The 17,186-nt window shown below is 41.3% G+C and overlaps 1 protein-coding gene across 7 annotated transcripts in view; it reads left to right on the top strand.

The window, feature by feature from the left end:
• The window catches only part of RGS6 (regulator of G protein signaling 6), a 232,494-nt gene that overhangs the window by 176,140 nt on the left and 39,168 nt on the right, over window positions 1-17,186 (top strand). For all 7 annotated transcript variants that reach the window (XR_007377783.1, XM_048949076.1, XM_048949078.1 and 4 more), the window contains exons 7-14: window positions 1,461-1,525; window positions 4,406-4,482; window positions 7,062-7,143; window positions 7,639-7,713; window positions 8,837-8,935; window positions 9,965-10,026; window positions 13,865-13,975; window positions 16,581-16,706. Coding sequence is in view for 6 of the 7 variants with exons in the window: in XM_048949076.1 (XP_048805033.1) it covers window positions 1,461-1,525; window positions 4,406-4,482; window positions 7,062-7,143; window positions 7,639-7,713; window positions 8,837-8,935; window positions 9,965-10,026; window positions 13,865-13,975; window positions 16,581-16,706 (697 nt within the window). In the remaining variant the exon portion in view is untranslated. The remainder of the gene's footprint in view (window positions 1-1,460; window positions 1,526-4,405; window positions 4,483-7,061; window positions 7,144-7,638; window positions 7,714-8,836; window positions 8,936-9,964; window positions 10,027-13,864; window positions 13,976-16,580; window positions 16,707-17,186) is intronic.

Genomic DNA, 17,186 nt, shown 5'->3' with positions numbered 1-17,186 from the left:
ATCAAGCCCCACATGAGCCGACCCACAGCTGGATGAGCTGCGACTGCATTAGCTCTGAACCCTGTAGTGACAGATTTTCATCTATCCCAGAAATCTCTAACATATGCTTATAATCAGCCTCTGCATATCAGGGGTCTGTGCAGATGGAGTCTTCCCAGGAGTTAATCCCAAATTAGCAGTAGACCCAAATAAAACTGAAATCCCAGCAGCTCTTCATACTTTTGTTATTTGCACAGAACTGCTCACAGGACAGTAATGAACTTGCTAATGGCAGGTCACTGCCTTGTGTGGAGAAGTACTGCAAGACTCTCAGTTTATTTGGTATTATTATTCATCTTCCAGGTGAAGCTGCTTTTGAGAAGTATAGAAGTAAATATATTTGACCCAATCAGCTCTGCTTATCATGCATAATGTTGGCTTGTTATAAGGATGTTAAAATTACAGGAATGGCATTGAGGAAAATAACACAAATATCACTGTTTTTTGTCTTATTTTACATAGATGATGAGGTTCCCAATGAAAAACATTCATGGAAGTGCCGGAAAATCATATTTATGTGCAAATCAAAATCCCATGGTTTTCAAAGAAAACCCAAACATTTCTGAAAAATGTTATTTCTATAGAGGATGCTTTGCCTTCTGCCCCATGCCAGTTTGGTGCACTGTTGGCTAATCTTTACGTGGCCCTGCAGTACAAAAATAAGTCAAAAGGCAGGGAAATCTATGCAATTCACTCCCAGATTTCATCACTAAATGAGAGAATTGGGTCTTTTTTATGTGGTTCATGTCTGACTGTATACCCCGGGTGTGCATATTTTGTTTCAGCCTTCAGTGGAAATGGGCTGTGCTGACAGTCCAGCTGAGCCAATCCCAGAAGGTAGCCTGGAACTGGTTAGGTACCCTCTGAATCCCAGCTCGCACCAATTTCTGCAGTGTTTGTGTATGGTGAAATCGGTGAGAGTTTTTCTCAGTTGTTTGAAATGTACAAAATAAGTGGATGGAGCAAACGAAAACTTGCTCAAGTTATACTTCTATGATCCAGCCTGTACTTCTAAAATATTTTATCATTTCAATATCTTGATTTATTTTTTCCTAATTATTCTTTAAGAGAAAAGGAGATGCAGAGATATACAAGGCTGCTCGCTTTTGAAGGAATTTTTCCAAAGTGCTGAGGGGAACAGGTTGCTAATGCTAAATCTTTTACCAGCACCAGAAGTAATTGTGTCTTTCTCAGACATCTTGTTAGGACCAGGCATCAACTCTCAGCACTTTTAAATGAGATGTCCCAGATGTTTAAGGCCTCTCTGATTGCTAGCACATAATGTCAGCTGGGTATTCAGCCCTTTCATTCCTTGGCTTATGTTGCCTTCAGATGAGAAGATTGTGGAGGTTTGTGTTTTTTTCAAGATCTTGTACTAATAATCTGTCTGTAATTGTTTTCTGTTCTGTTTCTCCCTTTAGCCATCTATCTTTGCAAACGGACCATGCAGAACAAAGCTAGGCTGGAGCTGGCCGATTATGAAGCCGTAGGTACACTCCTGCTAAAGTTTAGTGTGTGGGGGCATAGGGGAAGGCTTTGTTTGCCAGCTGAATGCTGCCATTTAATGCCTTGGGGTCAGCCTTTACTGTGTGTCTTTTTTCAGCTGTCAGAATTTGTTGAAGGTTGATCTGGAAAAAACATCAGGCTCACGAATGAGGAATGTCCCCAGCTCTGCAGCCTCTCCAGTCAAAGCATCAGCACCAAGAGGCAAATCACATAAAAGTTTACATTGGTTTCCTCTTTCCAGTTAACACTTCCTGGTTTATATAGCAGATATGAACCTGCAGAAATCATGGATGATGACCCATGGCATGTAGTTACATACTATACTTACAATATAGTTACATACTGTAAAGGAAAGTTTTCAGTTATGAAGCTTGGACTGTGTATTCAGTATGCTATCACACTTATTCAGGGAATGTTTTCTCTTATGAAATTATTATTAATAAAAAATATCACCAAACTCAGCTTCTGAGAGTGCAGAGTTTGGGTCAGTAGGGAGGGGAGGATGGAGGCAGGAATGTCAGTGTTGAAATGAGTTTCTTTGAATGCTAGCAGTGTATATCAGTCTGACGAGCTGAACTTTGCTTTCTATCTTTCTTCTCGTTTACTGGTTCAGCAGCATAACTGTTGAATGTCCAATGTGGATTTTTTCAGTGAAGTGTTTTTCACAAAAATGGCTCTAGTGGACTTGTGTGTTCATGTTTATTATTGAACACATCTATATTGTGTATATTATAGGGTTTTCTATTCTTTTTTTCCTAGAACACATTTTCTCCTTCTACTATATTTCCTTCTACTATATATCTATGTGTCTTTTGTACACATAGATATGCATATACACCATTTGGTTCTTTCAGCAGAGGGCATACAAAAATTGCCACTTGTCTAATCCACCCTTGTCCCACGAGTTCTAATTGTGAAGTACAGACATAAAGGAAGGAATATAATAATCCATATGCATTTATACGACATTTTACTGAATTTTCACTTCTGCATACTTTTTGTTTCATTATTAAAACCATTAAAATTGGTCACAGCCTACCAATTAACTGTAAGTACTCTAAATATCTATGATAAAACAACAAAAGACGGTTCTGCAGCACACACTCCCACACATGCCATGAGGTTATGGCTAAGTAATTTTGCACATAGTTGTCTGCTGAGAGTAGCAACGCGCCAATGATGGCAAATAATTAGATCTTGGCAGTTCTCATTCTTGTGAATATTGCGTTGCACGATTAGAGGTCGCTTCTTCATTCATACTTTGCTCCCTTAATTAAAGACAATCAGGTAAGAATGGCACTGACTTTTCCTAGTCATTATGAGAGCTGAAGCAGACCCAGCACTGGAGATGTAAATTGAGCACACGTGAGAGAAACAGGTTTAGGGGAGTGGGAAGGAGTCCTGTACATTCAGTACCAACTTTTGTAGATGTAGCATGAGGACATTTCTCTGCAGGCACCAGCTCCGCCTTGGAGTTTCCAAAGAGAATCTCTATAAAGCATCACAGGGGACATTTCATTTGAGGTTCTGCTTGCATCATTCACAAGCAACTCCCAATTTCTGCTGGTAAAGCAGAGCTCTTCATTGTATGATTGAGCTTGCATGATTGGATTTAACTTTAATTTATAACTGAACAAACATAAGCATGATTCAAAGAATGTTTCAATTGGTGATATTTAATTGGCTTCATCATATTTACTCCAGAGGGCACATATGAACATAATTTAAAATAAAAAATAAATCAAAGCCACAAAAAAATTCTTTTTGCAGATATTACAAGTGGTTCACAGTAAAGGAAATCATCACAGCTTGGCACAGCTGTAAATCATTTGCCTAACTGTTTTCCTCCATGTAGAATACTGAAATTCTTAAGTAGACTTGGTGGTAACTGAGCCAAGCTTTGTCTTGTGTTATACAAGAGCTTGAAGTAAAAAGTAGGGAGACTTCTAGCACTGAAATGCATGCACTTAAGCATTTTCTTAAATGGAATCAATGTAAAAAGAACAACAGTAGAACTAATATTGTTCATTTTCAAAGAAAATTTGTAACAGTTGAACCAGCTGTAATGGGTCAGGATAGTGGTCTCATAGACCACTAGTCTTCAAGTGGTTGTGGATGTGACTTCATAGAATCATACAAGGTGCTTTTTGAGCCTCAGATTCTGGCCGTGTCAGTGAGCTTGACCTCGGTCTGTGAGGGACTTACACCCATCTCCAAATGTTCAGATCATGATGCTCTCTGCAATAGACCTGAACTAGAATTCTTCAGATGCAGGAAAAAGGCTGCATCTGGATCTGGTCTCTCAGTGAGCTATTTTCATTGTTCAGACAAACAAGCTATTTCCTTTTGTGAATCATTCTGGCAATTCCCAGACTTGAGTGCGGTGCAGCTGTGCAGTGCTCTCAGGGCTGAACAGAGCAGGGGATGCTCAGGCTTTACACCTTAGCAAAAGGAACCAGTGTGGGGAGGAAAAGGAAGTAGCAAAGAGAGGGAATCATGCAGGTGGCAGCCATCTGCTATCAGAAATGGAAATTGTCAGCTTTGCAGAGCTTCTCAGTATTATCTTTTGGGAACAAGACCATCACCATTTTACTAAGAGATCTCGGGCTGTCTTCATCACACTCTATTACTTCTCCTGACAGAGTCCTCTTGGCTGCAGCCTGAAAAGATGTGTCATGACCTTGCTTTGCCTGTGGTATAAATCACCTGAAACCAGCACTGACTTCCATGTCTTGAGTTCTCCAGCTTAAAAAAAAAAAGGGGGGGGAAATAAACTTAACTCCCAACGTACTAAATGCTCTCAAGCAATTGTTGTAATTACTAGAATTAATTGTTCTTAACTATTTTCATCTTTTGTCAGGAAAACTTAGCAAGACTTCAGAGAGCATTTGCAAGGAAATGGGAATTCATCTTCATGCAAGCTGAGGCCCAAGTGAAGTGAGTAATTCTGGAGCAGTGAATTGCCCCAGTATCTAGGGCTGCACAGGGAGGGGGACTCCGAGAGTTTCTCTCTTAAAGTCTTCACTGCAGCTAAGCTCAGATGGAACTGGTAAATCATCAGCAGACTAGAAACAATAGAGAGCCAGTTGCTAAGGTTTGTGCCAGAATCTGAAAGACGTGTTTAAATGTCTCTGTGTAGAAATGCCCATCAGGAGTTCCTGAGCCTGAATTTTCCATGCAAGATTGGGCGATTCACTTGCACATTCTGTTTCTACTGTTGGATAGTATTTTTATTTCCCGTAAATGGAAAGAACAAAATTTTGATATCGGTCTCTATAACTTGATGCTTGTAAAGTATTTTTAAAATACTGTTATTTAGAAGTGCTTATAAAGGTGCTATTTACAACAGACTGTGTTTTTCTCATTTATAGCAATCCCCAGTCAACTCAGCTGTACCTCTATTTTCTGCACTCCCGTTTATGCTGGATTAACAGTGTGGAGGATTGGGTACCACTTATATGAAACTTACTCCAACTAAATACTGTTTTGGTTTTTCTTTTTCCGTCTTCTACTCACAGTTGAAATGCTCATCCTTGTTCACATCTTTCCAAAAACAGTTTGATGTTTTTAGCATGTTGTCATTATTGCTGCAAAATGAGCGTTGTCCAGGGTTTGTAGATTAGTGTACCTAACAGCCCGCGTGCCCATTTTGTGCACGTAATCATCTCCTGTAAAACTGGAAGGCTGATGAAGGTGGTGTATAAGAATACAGGGTACTAACGGGCTGTATTAATGGAAAGAATGTGCACTTTTAGCATCAGATGCTAAAAAGTTAAGGGACACTTTTACTTGAGGGGGTGGCTGAGGCATTGGTCTCTATCTTTGATTAACTCGTTGGAATTTTGATTAATTGTAATTATGCACTATTTAAGTATGTGGTAATTATCCTCAAAATAACAAGGCAATTAAGGGATTTTTTTTCTGAAGAGAATACCAGTGTTCTGCTTAGAAGAAAAAATTGGAAGTTACACTAGCAGTTGTACTTTCATTTACTTAAAGGTTTGTTGCCAAAAGGGAAAAAATCTCAGTCAAAACAAAATTCTGCATTCCATTTACAGCATAAATTATTTCCTAAGAAAGAAATTTTAATTTCAGATTTTTTACAGGGTCAGCACTGCATACTCATCTTTTCATAGAGAAAAAAATGGACTAGAATTCACAAGGCAGTGCTTGGCAGCGTATTAACTAAAACAGAGAACAAAGCAAAACATCTAAAAAGCATTTCTCCTGGTTTTGCGTTCTGTGTTTGCTCCTCAGCTCAGTACAGTGAAGTGGTGTCTGGTGGCTGTTCATGCTGAGCTGGTTTCTTTTATCTCAGCCAGCTCCAAAATGCGCTGGACTCTAGGATTTTTGTGGGGAGGGAAGGGGTGTTCAGATGCGTCAGCCTCAGTCCCCAATTTCCTTGGTACACTTCTAGCACACACTCAGCTGAGAATCACTGCCTCTCCTAAAGAAAGACAAGAGAGGTGAGAACATGATTGTCAGAAGCTGTAGCTTGCTTGTGCTTTCTCTCACTGCTGTCATTATCCTAGGTGGCAGCAGTGCAAGAAGTCAGCACGGGGATGCTGTCAGCCTCTCAAGCCTGGTCTGGAGGCAAGGGTGTCATCTGGGTTTACGCAGGGTTCCTTCTCTTTGGGTGTCATTTGTCTTTATGCAGGCAGGTCCTACAAGCTGATGGTGACTGTGCTGTGCTCACGTGTAGAGCTGAGCATCAGACATGAATTGCTAGATGCTGCTGAGAGGTACAGGTACAGCTGCTTTGAACAACCTCCAGTGGCCTGTGATGTGTGTGCTTTGAGTGAATCAATTTACTGGCTACATGATGGCTGAAATTAGTGACTTACACCCATGCCAACCCCATCACATATCTCCAGATGAGTGCTGGCTTGCACAACGCTGTCAGTGAGCTGGGCCCTGTCACTCACGCTGTCACCCCACACTGCCAGCACCAGGGCAGATGGAGCCGCTCTGTTGGAATCTCCAGGCACAGTGACCACAAGTGTTGCCTATGCTGTCACTGCTCAGGGGCCTTGGGCAGCTGCCTCATAGGAGTCTGTGATCATAGCAGTGAGGTCTCTGGGTGCAGCAGGACCTTCTGAGGTGGCCCTTCAGCCTGCAGGAGAGAGATGCCCAGAGATACAGGCCAGATGATGCTGACGGAGCCAAAGCTAAATGGTCTGGGAAGAGAGCATCAGGAAAGGAAGCTTTTCTCACCAGGTGGAAAACAAACAAACAAACATATGTTAAGATAAATTTTCCATCTTAATAGGAAAAGTCCTCTTGACACACATTGCAGTAAAAATCCATGATGTTTTGCTCATGATGTATGGACTTGGAAGTCAGAGTGTAACGTTTCTATACCAAAAAAAAAAATAGAGAGAGAGAGAGATTTCTGAACATTTTTGTCTCTGAGTTAAAACTCTAGCTAGAAAATGTAACAAGGAAAAAATAGTTGTGTGGTAACTTGTGTGTTTATGCACACAAGTTTGGTTTTTTTGTTTTGTTTTTTTTTTCAGAATTGACAGGAAAAAGGACAAAACAGAAAGGAAAATTTTGGACAGCCAGGAGAGAGCATTCTGGGATGTGCACAGGCCTGTGGTAAAGCCTTTCTTAAATGATCGGTTTTAATTCATTTAACACTGTGCCATGAATTGCACAGTGATATTGTCTTTAAGGTCACTGTATGGATTTTCCTCACAATTTAGAACAGGCTTCTACAAAAGTATCTCAGACATTATTGGTTTGTGCATGCTTGGAACTGTTGACTCAGAAATATATTATAAACATCAAGTATTGAAGATCTTTTTTTGTGCGGAAGAAAAGCAGTTTGTCACAGACTTCCTAGAAAAAGCTCTCCTCTTAGCTGAGGCATTTCTGCTTGGTGCTGAAGTTAGAAGTAAACGGATTTGATGCTGAGATGCCAACTTTGGGTACGTGCACTCTCTTGTTTAGAAAGCATAATCTATGAGTGCAAACATAAGGAAAGAATTTTGGACAAGATCTAAACTCTATTTTAGGTAGGTAAGGAAGCATGCAGACTGTAAGCAGAAGACACTAATGTGATACCCATCTCCTTTAACTGTCTCTTTTCAGCCGGGCTGTGTGAACACCACAGAAATGGACATTAGAAAGTGTCGTCGTATGAAAAACCCACAGAAGGTGAAAAAGGTCAGCATGAGTTTCTGGTTTTCTTTCATTTTTTTTAACATCAGTCATTCTTGACACCTAGAGTATATCAGACTTTCCCAATAGAAATCAAAAGACGGGTTTGGCAAATGTCAGTTCTGTTTTGATTTAATTGGTGAATTTACTATTGCAGTTTTAGCAACAGATGTCTACTGTCTCTACATTCCCATAAAAATAAAATCAGTTGGCAAAAACACTTGGGTCACACTTTTCAGAAGTTATTTGGACACAGGTTTTTCAGAGTGCTTTATATGCCTTAATAATCTCAAAGGCTTGATCATTTGCAGCTTGGATTCTCTTGACTTCCAGCAGGTTCTTACTCTTATGTGTTTTTATTAGTTTTAGAGGTGAAATTAGACTGCTAAATTCCATTGGTAGTTAAATTTCAGCAGAGATATTCACCCGTCTCTTTTGAACATAAAGTGAAAAGCAAAGATACTTATTGACAGGACAGTTGATATTACTTTCAGTGTAAGTCTCTGTCCTGAAAACAAATGGCTACAAGTCAATCTTCTGGTTCGTGTGAACTTGAGCGATTGACACCTGGTTAAAGCTCTTTCTTTGATATGTAGTTTTATGACAAGAAATTCAAGTGAGTGGAAGAAAATGAAAGAAAAGGGTTGGATTCTAGTACATTTTTTCTGCACTTACTTCGCCACAACAATCATTCACAGCATTCCTCTTGCAAATACAAGAGACACAGCCCTCAGAACTCCTAAAAATGATCAGCTGTATTTTAGTATTTAAGATAAGCTCCTTTTTCAGTAAGTCCTGTGAAGCACCCCTATAGACTGCAGCAGCACAGAGTGGACACCTCATATGCAACAGGGGAAGGTCTCAGGTGAGAGTGTTTTGCTGGAAAGCAAGCTGTGCAGGAAGCTCTGAGCACACCGCTGGCGTGCCTACAGACATCCCAAATGCAGGCATCTGCAGCACAGTCAGATCTGTCAGTTTTGCTCCCGGCTGAATGATTGTTTACCTGTGTGGGGAAAAAAAATGTAGGAAATTGTTGGCTTATTACCTTACTGTTTTGCATACTGCACTTCTCTTTGCATAATAGAGAAAAAGCTCTCATCTATTCTGTTTGTTTACTGGTTCCTTGCAGTCAGTGTATGGGGTTACAGAGGAATCTCAGCCCCAAAGCCCTGTTCATGTGCCCTCCCAACCCATACGTAAAACTACAAAAGAGGATTTCCGGAAACAAGTAAGTAGATGTCTGTGCAGCAGTTCAGTTGTCCTGAGAGCTGGGTGCATCTGGAACAGTCAGGCAGTTGTTTTCTGCTTAAATAAAAAAAAGAACATTTAACATTGTAGAGATATTAGCAAAAACCACCACTGGTTTAACTGTGCTTGATCCTCACTTCCTTTATGTCAAGCAGTAAGTATTTAAAGATGTGTATTAACTGAGCAGTGCAGTTATGGGCAACACTAACCTTCTGATTACTTACTTTGTGGGCCAGTAGGCAGATTAATTTCCAGCCACTGAATATGCCTGAAAAGTGGGCACTGACAAAGGCTAGAGAAGCTGGCACAGCCAGAACACAGGCATGGTGCTTTTGGGGAACTGGGAAAAAGTTATTTGTAGAATTGCTCTGAGGAATGGCTCTGAGGAATTGACCTGAGGAAAGGTCTGAATCATGGGTTCTTGCCCCTCCATGGGGAGCTCTGGCTCAAAATTGCTCTCCTGCAAGAAACAGCTCTCGCTGAAGTATGGGCAGGAACTGCTGGGTCAGCTTTTTAGTAAAGACAGCATTAAACATGTTTTTTAGGCAGCCAGTTTTAGACTGATCTTCTGAACTAAGTCTGAACACTACATCTCTTGAGCTTTTTCCATCATAGGCAATATGGACTGCAGAGTATGTGAAGAACTACTTTATAGCACAGTACAAATGTACTTTGAAACCTTTATTTTCTTGGTTAGAGAAATGAAAGTGTGTGTTATAAAATAAGGATCACATTGCACTCTGAGTTGTCTAGGAACCTCAGCTCCAAATATGTCTTTCCTACTTTTAATTATTTCTTCTGAAGCTCCCCCTGGGACTTTGCTACATGAAATGGAGACTCCTGATGGAAGCAGCTAGTAAGCTGCTTCTATTACCTGGGGGAGGGTCCCATTTCTTTCTGAGTTACTTTCAAGCTGTTTGGAATGAGAAATCAATAGTGTGTTGGGATGTGATCAATGCATGCTGTGGAGCTCCTGGATTGTTAATGCCCTTGTCATCTCTCTCCTCAGATAACTTTTCTGAACCTGCAGATAGACAGGCATTGTTTAAAGATGTCCAAAGTAGCAGAAAGGTGAGTGTCCCCAAGTATGTGATTTTTCATTACTTCTTCATCTCAAATTTAGCATTTCTAGAAATAGCAAGTAGGCAGGGATGCACAAAGGCTCGTTCCATTTCCAAGCAATGAATTCTTTTCCCTCCTCGTCCAGGCATGCTGCTTGTCTGCTGACCACTGACATTTGATATTTGCCCTTCTGCCACTAAGAAAAAGTGAGTGAAAAAGGAGGATGTTGTACTGTAAAAGCAAGACAAATGTGATCACAATGGAAAGAACCATTGCAGGGCATTCATTTCCTACATCACTAAAGTCTAGTGTTTACTTAAAGAAAAGTCATTCTTCTTTCAGTTGAAAAGCATTCAATTTTTACTTTCTGGATGAACTCTGAGTGCTCCTCTCCTGTTAGACTGACAAATGTCTGTGGAGGGCACTGTGTTTGCATCTTGTTGCATGTGATGTTTGCATTCATGCTGGGATTCATTTGTGCTGGGGTTGTAGGGCCAGTTTCTGCCCCCAATTATGCATGTGAAACCCTATGGAAAGTACTAGGTTTGTATCTGGACTACTCAAGGCAATGTTATGAAGAGGTGGATTTCTCATAGAGGCAAATCAAGGCACAGTTTGACTGCAGAAAATTTAGTCCATGTAGGAAAGTATGAACAAGTAAAGAACAAGCTCAAATTTAGCTTCCTGAGAGTGACAGCTCCTTTACTCAGATACTTGTAAGCTATGCACATTTTCAGTGGAATTGCTGTGACAAATGTACGGATCAGCATGCTTTTCTGTGACATCACTTTCAGAGCAAAGCTGTCTTGAACATGATGGGCATGACAAGGGATGGCTCTTTCTGGAGAAATAACAGGAATTTTTACTTAAACAAATTAAAAAGAGATTTCCCTATGAAATTTTGTGCTTTGCAGTACTTGCTCCTGTAATTAGCGTGTGTACACTAAACTAGGCAAATTAAATGGCAGGAGCTCAACAGAAAGTTCCTACTGGCTCATAATGGATGCTGGATGTTGTGTTGAGGGGCATGGTTTAGTGGGAGCTATTGGGAATAGGTGAATGGTTGGACTGGATGATCTTTTAGGTCTTTTCCAACCTTGGCGATTCTATGATTCTATAATGTTTATCAATTTAAATTAAAGTTTATCCAGTTAAAAAGAAAATATTCAGAGTCTTTCTGAAATCCTTCACACACTATTTTACACCTTTGAAATTAGCACATTCACATTTATGTTTTGGGCTTTCTGGTTCTGTTCTGATAATTTTGTGTTTTACCAAAAATTCTCATTATATACTGAATTTACTTACAGTGACCTTAATATACTGTGACAGTAATAATTTCCAGGCCGGTAATTTACAGACAAGCAGATGTGTTTTGCTTGAGTTTTTTCTGGGTTGGTATTTATTCAATAAGATGGTCTCAATAAAACTCACTGACTGTGAACATCAGGTCCTGTCCACATAGCACACCTGTTGTTCAAGTTATACTGCCATGATAAATATGTCATTGTCAATGCCAGAAGAAAAATCTGTTAGTTTTCAGTAGAACTGGACAAAAAACAATTTTCTTGGTCTGGAGGGACTGTGGATGACAGTGCTGCTGGAGAGCCCCAGGCTGTGGTGGGGCTTGGCACAAGGGGCAGCAAGGAAGGCCCTGGAGGGGCTCAGCAGTGATGGGGGTGGGTGAGAGAGAATGAGTTTGTGTGGCCTAAGTTGACCTGTTGCCGGGAATGAAGCCTGTGTTGCCTGAAGACTGTGTGTGAAACACTGAATGTGTGCTCCAAGAGCAGATGTGCTGAGTAAGGAGGTGCTGTTAGTAGTAGCAAGGCACTTCTCAGGTTGGGCTCTGCTTTTAAGGCTGAGGCATCCCTCAGCTGCTCCAGGAACACAGGGAACAGTTTTTCTACTTCCAAATCCTTTTTCCTCTCTTGGGACATGAACACTGTTGGTTTTAGGATCTGGCAAGGACATTTGACAACTCTCTAGTAAAACTGTGAATAAATTGTACCTACTGTTTTTCCTGACCATGTCAGGCAGTGCTGATGCAATCCCAGTACATGTGGCATTATGGAAATGGCTGAGGAAAGCCCGAACACCTTCCTGTCAAAAGTAATCTTGGTTCCCTAAATGAGAATGTGTCACAAACCTGTGTTATCCTCTCAACCACCTGAAGTTGCTGTGAAGGCTCAGCAGGGCCACCTGATAGTGAGATAGACAGATTCTCAATGCAAGCTCTGCCCCCTTCCATGAACTCTTAACCATCACCTCTTCTGCCAGAATGACACAGCATCACCTGAAAAGCCAAAAGCCCAGGTTTACCTTTTGGCAGAAACGCTTTCCCTTAGGATTCCCACTGCCTGTAGCTTTCTTTAGACAATGAGGCCATAATTCAGCTCCTGTCATTATACTGAATCAGCAACATGCGTTTAGCAAATCGACCCTTATTTCATCTACTTTTTCCCCTCTGATGCCACCTTATTATTTTGTTACAAGCAATTCAAGTTTCACAGCATGTACCTCCTGATTTATCCTCTGTGTTGGTTTTTGTTGGCTTTTTATGTTTTATTTTTTTAACCACCCCTCTCTCTCATTGATGTCTCTGGGATTGCTGCTCTCTGAAATTGGACGCTGCTCCCTCCTCCAACCCTTGACCCACAACAGTCGTGAAATGTAATTAATGAAATGAGATGAGACAGCCCTGAGTGCCCTGAGGGGCAGTGGGAACCTGCTGTGGTTACAAAAGTGTATGATTTTAATGCCTCATGATAAGAGCTAGGACAAACAAAAAGAAGTAATTATTGTAGGGCAGGTCAGGGAAAGTTTCTGCCTTTTGTGACCCATGGTTCCACAGGGTATTTTCCTTCTCCTGTCTTTTGAAGGTGTGGAAGATCCAAAGGTAACACTTAACATGGACAATCACAGAGAAAATAGATTAGTTTTCAGTATGGTGAGACTCAATTAACTTATTTAATTAGTTGGCAGACTGAGGCAGAAAAAGGAAAAAGTGCCCTGGAGTATTTCGAGTATAGACTGGGACAAATTTCTTTTGATATTTTCACTGCCTACCTTTCATAAAATTGCCACCTAGTCCCAACCCCAATGGAATGCAAGCAGACATGGGCCTTTTCACAGGCAGCTCTTAGGATTTGAGGCTGTGTGCTTTTTCTAGGCTTGAAGCAGACCAGCATAAAAGCCAGGTGCTTATTCAATACCTGTATAGTTTACTTCATTTTACATTAATGATTATAAACTAACTACACTGAGTACATTGCATTGTCACTGTGCTAACTGATACACTGGCAAAACAAAATTTCCTATATGCTGAAGATTTGATGCTTAGGACTGTGATCCTGTGAGACTTAATTGTGTTCTTAGCTACAGTGCATGACAGTATTTTGATGAGTTACTTGCAATGCTTCAAGCAGTGAGTACAAAAGGCCTTGCAAAAAAAAAATAAATAAATAAATAAAAGGGAAGGGAAGGGAGGAATAGAAGCATGCAACAAATGTGGAGGACACGTGCTTCAGAGTCACGTTGCTGTCTGTGGGAAGTCCTACCATATCAGTTCACTTGCTGCCACATCAGGCTGTCTGTAGGCATCTCCGCAGAACCAACCTTGAGGAAACCTTGAGTGAACTGGTGAGTGTTGCAGAGAAATCCTTGCATGCACCCTTCCAGGAAAAAGGGGCTGTTGTGTGCGAGTACTAAGAACCACTCTGATCCAAACATGGAAAAAAAGCCCTCCAACGAGGGGGGGGGAGGGAGGCGCAGAGAGAAAGCTTGTATCTCTGATACATGACTGAGTACTCAGGCTTTGTCTTCTTTTTTACTTTTTTTAATATGTCAGCTTAATAGCGTACACAGAGCAGTATGTGGAATATGACCCTTTTATCACTCCTGCTGAGCCTTCTAACCCCTGGATAAGTGATGATGCAGCTTTGTGGGACATTGAAATGAGGTAAGATTTGGCAGTTTTAGGTAATGTTAGAGTTGTCTTGCAATTTTATTGGTTTGCTTTTCCTATGGCTGTTGGGATAGGAAGTTTCATCTCTGAATCTTCACATGATACACTCACATAACTGAAGTTAAACAGAATGGTGTAGTTTATTATTTTGGTGGTTTATACAGCCCTTTCACTTCCATGTGCTCAGTTTGCATTACTGTGTAAGTTAGGGTGATTTCATGGCCCTACAGGACATGCCTGGGCTTGGTTCTTAGAGCCCACTAGTACAAGATACCTCTACAAGATCCTTGTTCCAGCACACCTCCTTTGACCCTTGAGAGCCTGCTCTTAGGTCCTCCCCAAATTGCAGAACCCCGTGCAAGGTGCCACTGCTGTACACGACACGTTGAGTAATAGCAAAATGCTGTCACTCACTATGCCACCTTCATTGCTCACTCAGAGCATCCTCTGGCAGATGGCTGCAAATGCTGTGCAGCTTTTCCTGAAGCTGAGCTGCTGTTGTTGTTCAGTGCCAAACAGAACTGGGAGTTCATTTTAGCAAATCTTTGAGAAAAAGAATGACAAATCTAATACTATCTGTTCTTAAATCATCATGTAAATTTTGAGATGCTGCCAGCTTAGGAGAGCCAGTTCACCATGAATCAATATTCCAGGAAAAGGGCAAGTTATTTCTCTGTGTAAAAACACATGTGATGTGGGATGTGAAAGGTGTTGTCCCCTGCTTCTCTGAAAGTCACAGAAGCTGGTAATTAGTTCCCTGGTCTCTGCCTCTTTTCATATAAAATCAATATTTTGGATTTCTTTTTCAGTCAGTTTCTCTCAATTTCTCCATCCTCCCTAGCAGGGTTACAGATGCAACCCCTGCAAAATACTACTCTGGAGGAGCTCCACCCACACTGTAATCCAGACATCATTACTTCTGGGTCTGTTGAGGTGGCTGGATACCCTTGAAAATATTTCTGTGTCCCCAAGGAATATAATCAACCTAATGTCTTGGACTTATTAAGAACTAGAGTAAAAGCTTTGTTTCTGTTATGATTTCAGAGTTACGAAAGTGATTCTCCTGCTGTATTGTTGTGAGATGAGAGAACAAACATCTTTGTATTTTCATTTTATTCTCTATAGCAAGATACCTCCTTGTGTCTGCATCTAGTTGCAACTTGCATGAATAATTAAATGATTCCCAAAAGCTCTGGTAGCCCTTGTGCTGCCTGCAAGGCTGTTTCTTGTGTCAGGAAAGCAGAGCCCCTGTTCAGAGAAACTAAGCCCCTTTCCTTTCTAATGGCAAAGCCAGCTTCTGAGCAGGGTCAGCGCTGTGCAACTCATCCTTCGTGGCACTGGGGAAATGTCTCAGAAAGGCTTCTGTCTTAGACAGCACTTTGGCCTTTTCAGTCTGTGCAGCAGCAAGCAGAGCAGCTTCTGATTTCCGGAATCATCAGGAAATTCCCTGAACTCGGCTGGTGCCATAGCTCTACACCAGCACAGCTCTCATGTCCCCATGTCCAGCGTGGCTCTCTCAGCAGAGGAGGAGCCAGCCCCAGTGCTCTGTGCCTCGAGTGAGGACATGCCCATCAGTGTTGCTTAGTCTCCATATCAAGAGGAAATCAAAGTGGGCATTTTATTTACCCCCGTGGCTTATTTGTCTTCAGCACAGATCGCCACTGTCCCCTAAGGCTCCAGGATTAGGAATCACTGTGGACATGACAAGACATACAGTTTAATAGATACGTACTGTTTACAATGGCTCTACTGTCACAAATGTGAGCAGCTGAGCTGTGTTTTAATGGTTGTCTCATAGTATGACGCCATCACACCAGAAGCTTTCAAACACTTTGTGAGCCCAAATTACTCTCTGATGTAGGCTGTCTTGTGGGATCCTCGTAATTCCTAGGCAGTGCCTCTCCCCATAGGCATCTCTGCAACATGTCTGGCAATTCAAACAACAGCTTATGTAAGCAGGATTGTATTAAGAAATAATATAGCAGAAAGCTTGTGAGAGAATTTGGGTGCCTCCACATCTCAGTGTCCCAGCTGAGAGTATGACTGTCATGGAGGGGAAGAGAAGGTTGCTTTTACATCTTGCAAGACTTAGGTACCCAGAAGTCAGAGGCAGTGAAAAATACAAGACCACAAAACAGTAATCATTTCTTAAAAATCTTGTCCTCTTTGCTTCTCAGTCTGAAGGCAGTTCCAGGTTAGCAGCCAGTACTGTGTGGGATATAGAGTGATGCTCTGGAGCTTGCCGATAGCCTAGAGAACATTGCTGGCACATTTCTTTCTGCCTTGACATAAAACGAATAGTTCTTTATGCGAAGTGTACAAGAAGTCTCCCTTATTCACTTTCTCTCTCATTTTGCCATATAAGCAGCACCCAAATCATATTAGCAGCACAATCGTATTAACTATGACCCTGGTCTTTATAGTTCCTTCTTGTGTGTTGTTTGCTATCTTGTATATCTGGAAATTCTTAAGAAAACAGCCACCGTCTCCTTGTCTGATAATTTTTTTCCCTTTGCTGCTTAACAGGAACAGCAGCAGCTGCTGGGACAGCAGGCAGAAATGCACATTCCATCTGTTTTTCCCCTCTCTCTCCAAACAGCAAAGAACCTAGTCAGCAGCGTGTGAAAAGATGGGGCTTCTCCATGGATGAGGTGCTGAAGGACCCAGTAGGACGAGACCAATTCCTTCGTTTCCTGGAATCAGAATTCAGCTCAGAAAACCTCAGGTGAAACCATTTTTCACTTGAACTAAATAAACGGGGCTAACCATACTCTCTTGCATAGGTGAAATGCAGTGCTTGATCTGTGCTGAACTTCTGAAAACACCAATTTGAGTAATGCTGAGAATGGCAAGGTCTGGCCTGTAGCAATGCTACAAATACCTGCATTAGAATGATATAAGTAATCCCAGGAGCAGTGTTTAGCAGAGTCAGTGTTGTCAAGTATAACATTCATAGGCTTGCATAGTTGAAATTTTGTGATGAGACATGGCTTGTAAGTCCCTTAATGATACACAGAATTTGTGCATGTGTTTGTGGCAGGGGTCATGTGGAGAAAATATGGGGTGATGTTTATGTGGCCAAAAGCTGTTGCTTTCACTCAGCAAAACAGGTTTGCATTTGGTACTTCGGATTCTGGTGTCTCTTAACTATTTGAGAGCTTGATTCTCACTATATTAGAGTTCTCTTCTGTGGGTGTTCTAGGTG

The sequence above is a fragment of the Lagopus muta genome, chromosome 6, assembly GCF_023343835.1.
Source record: "Lagopus muta isolate bLagMut1 chromosome 6, bLagMut1 primary, whole genome shotgun sequence".
Classification (NCBI taxonomy): domain Eukaryota; kingdom Metazoa; phylum Chordata; class Aves; order Galliformes; family Phasianidae; genus Lagopus; species Lagopus muta.
The sequence above is the reverse complement of the archived record's forward strand: the minus strand, read 5'-3'. Positions and strand labels throughout refer to the sequence as shown.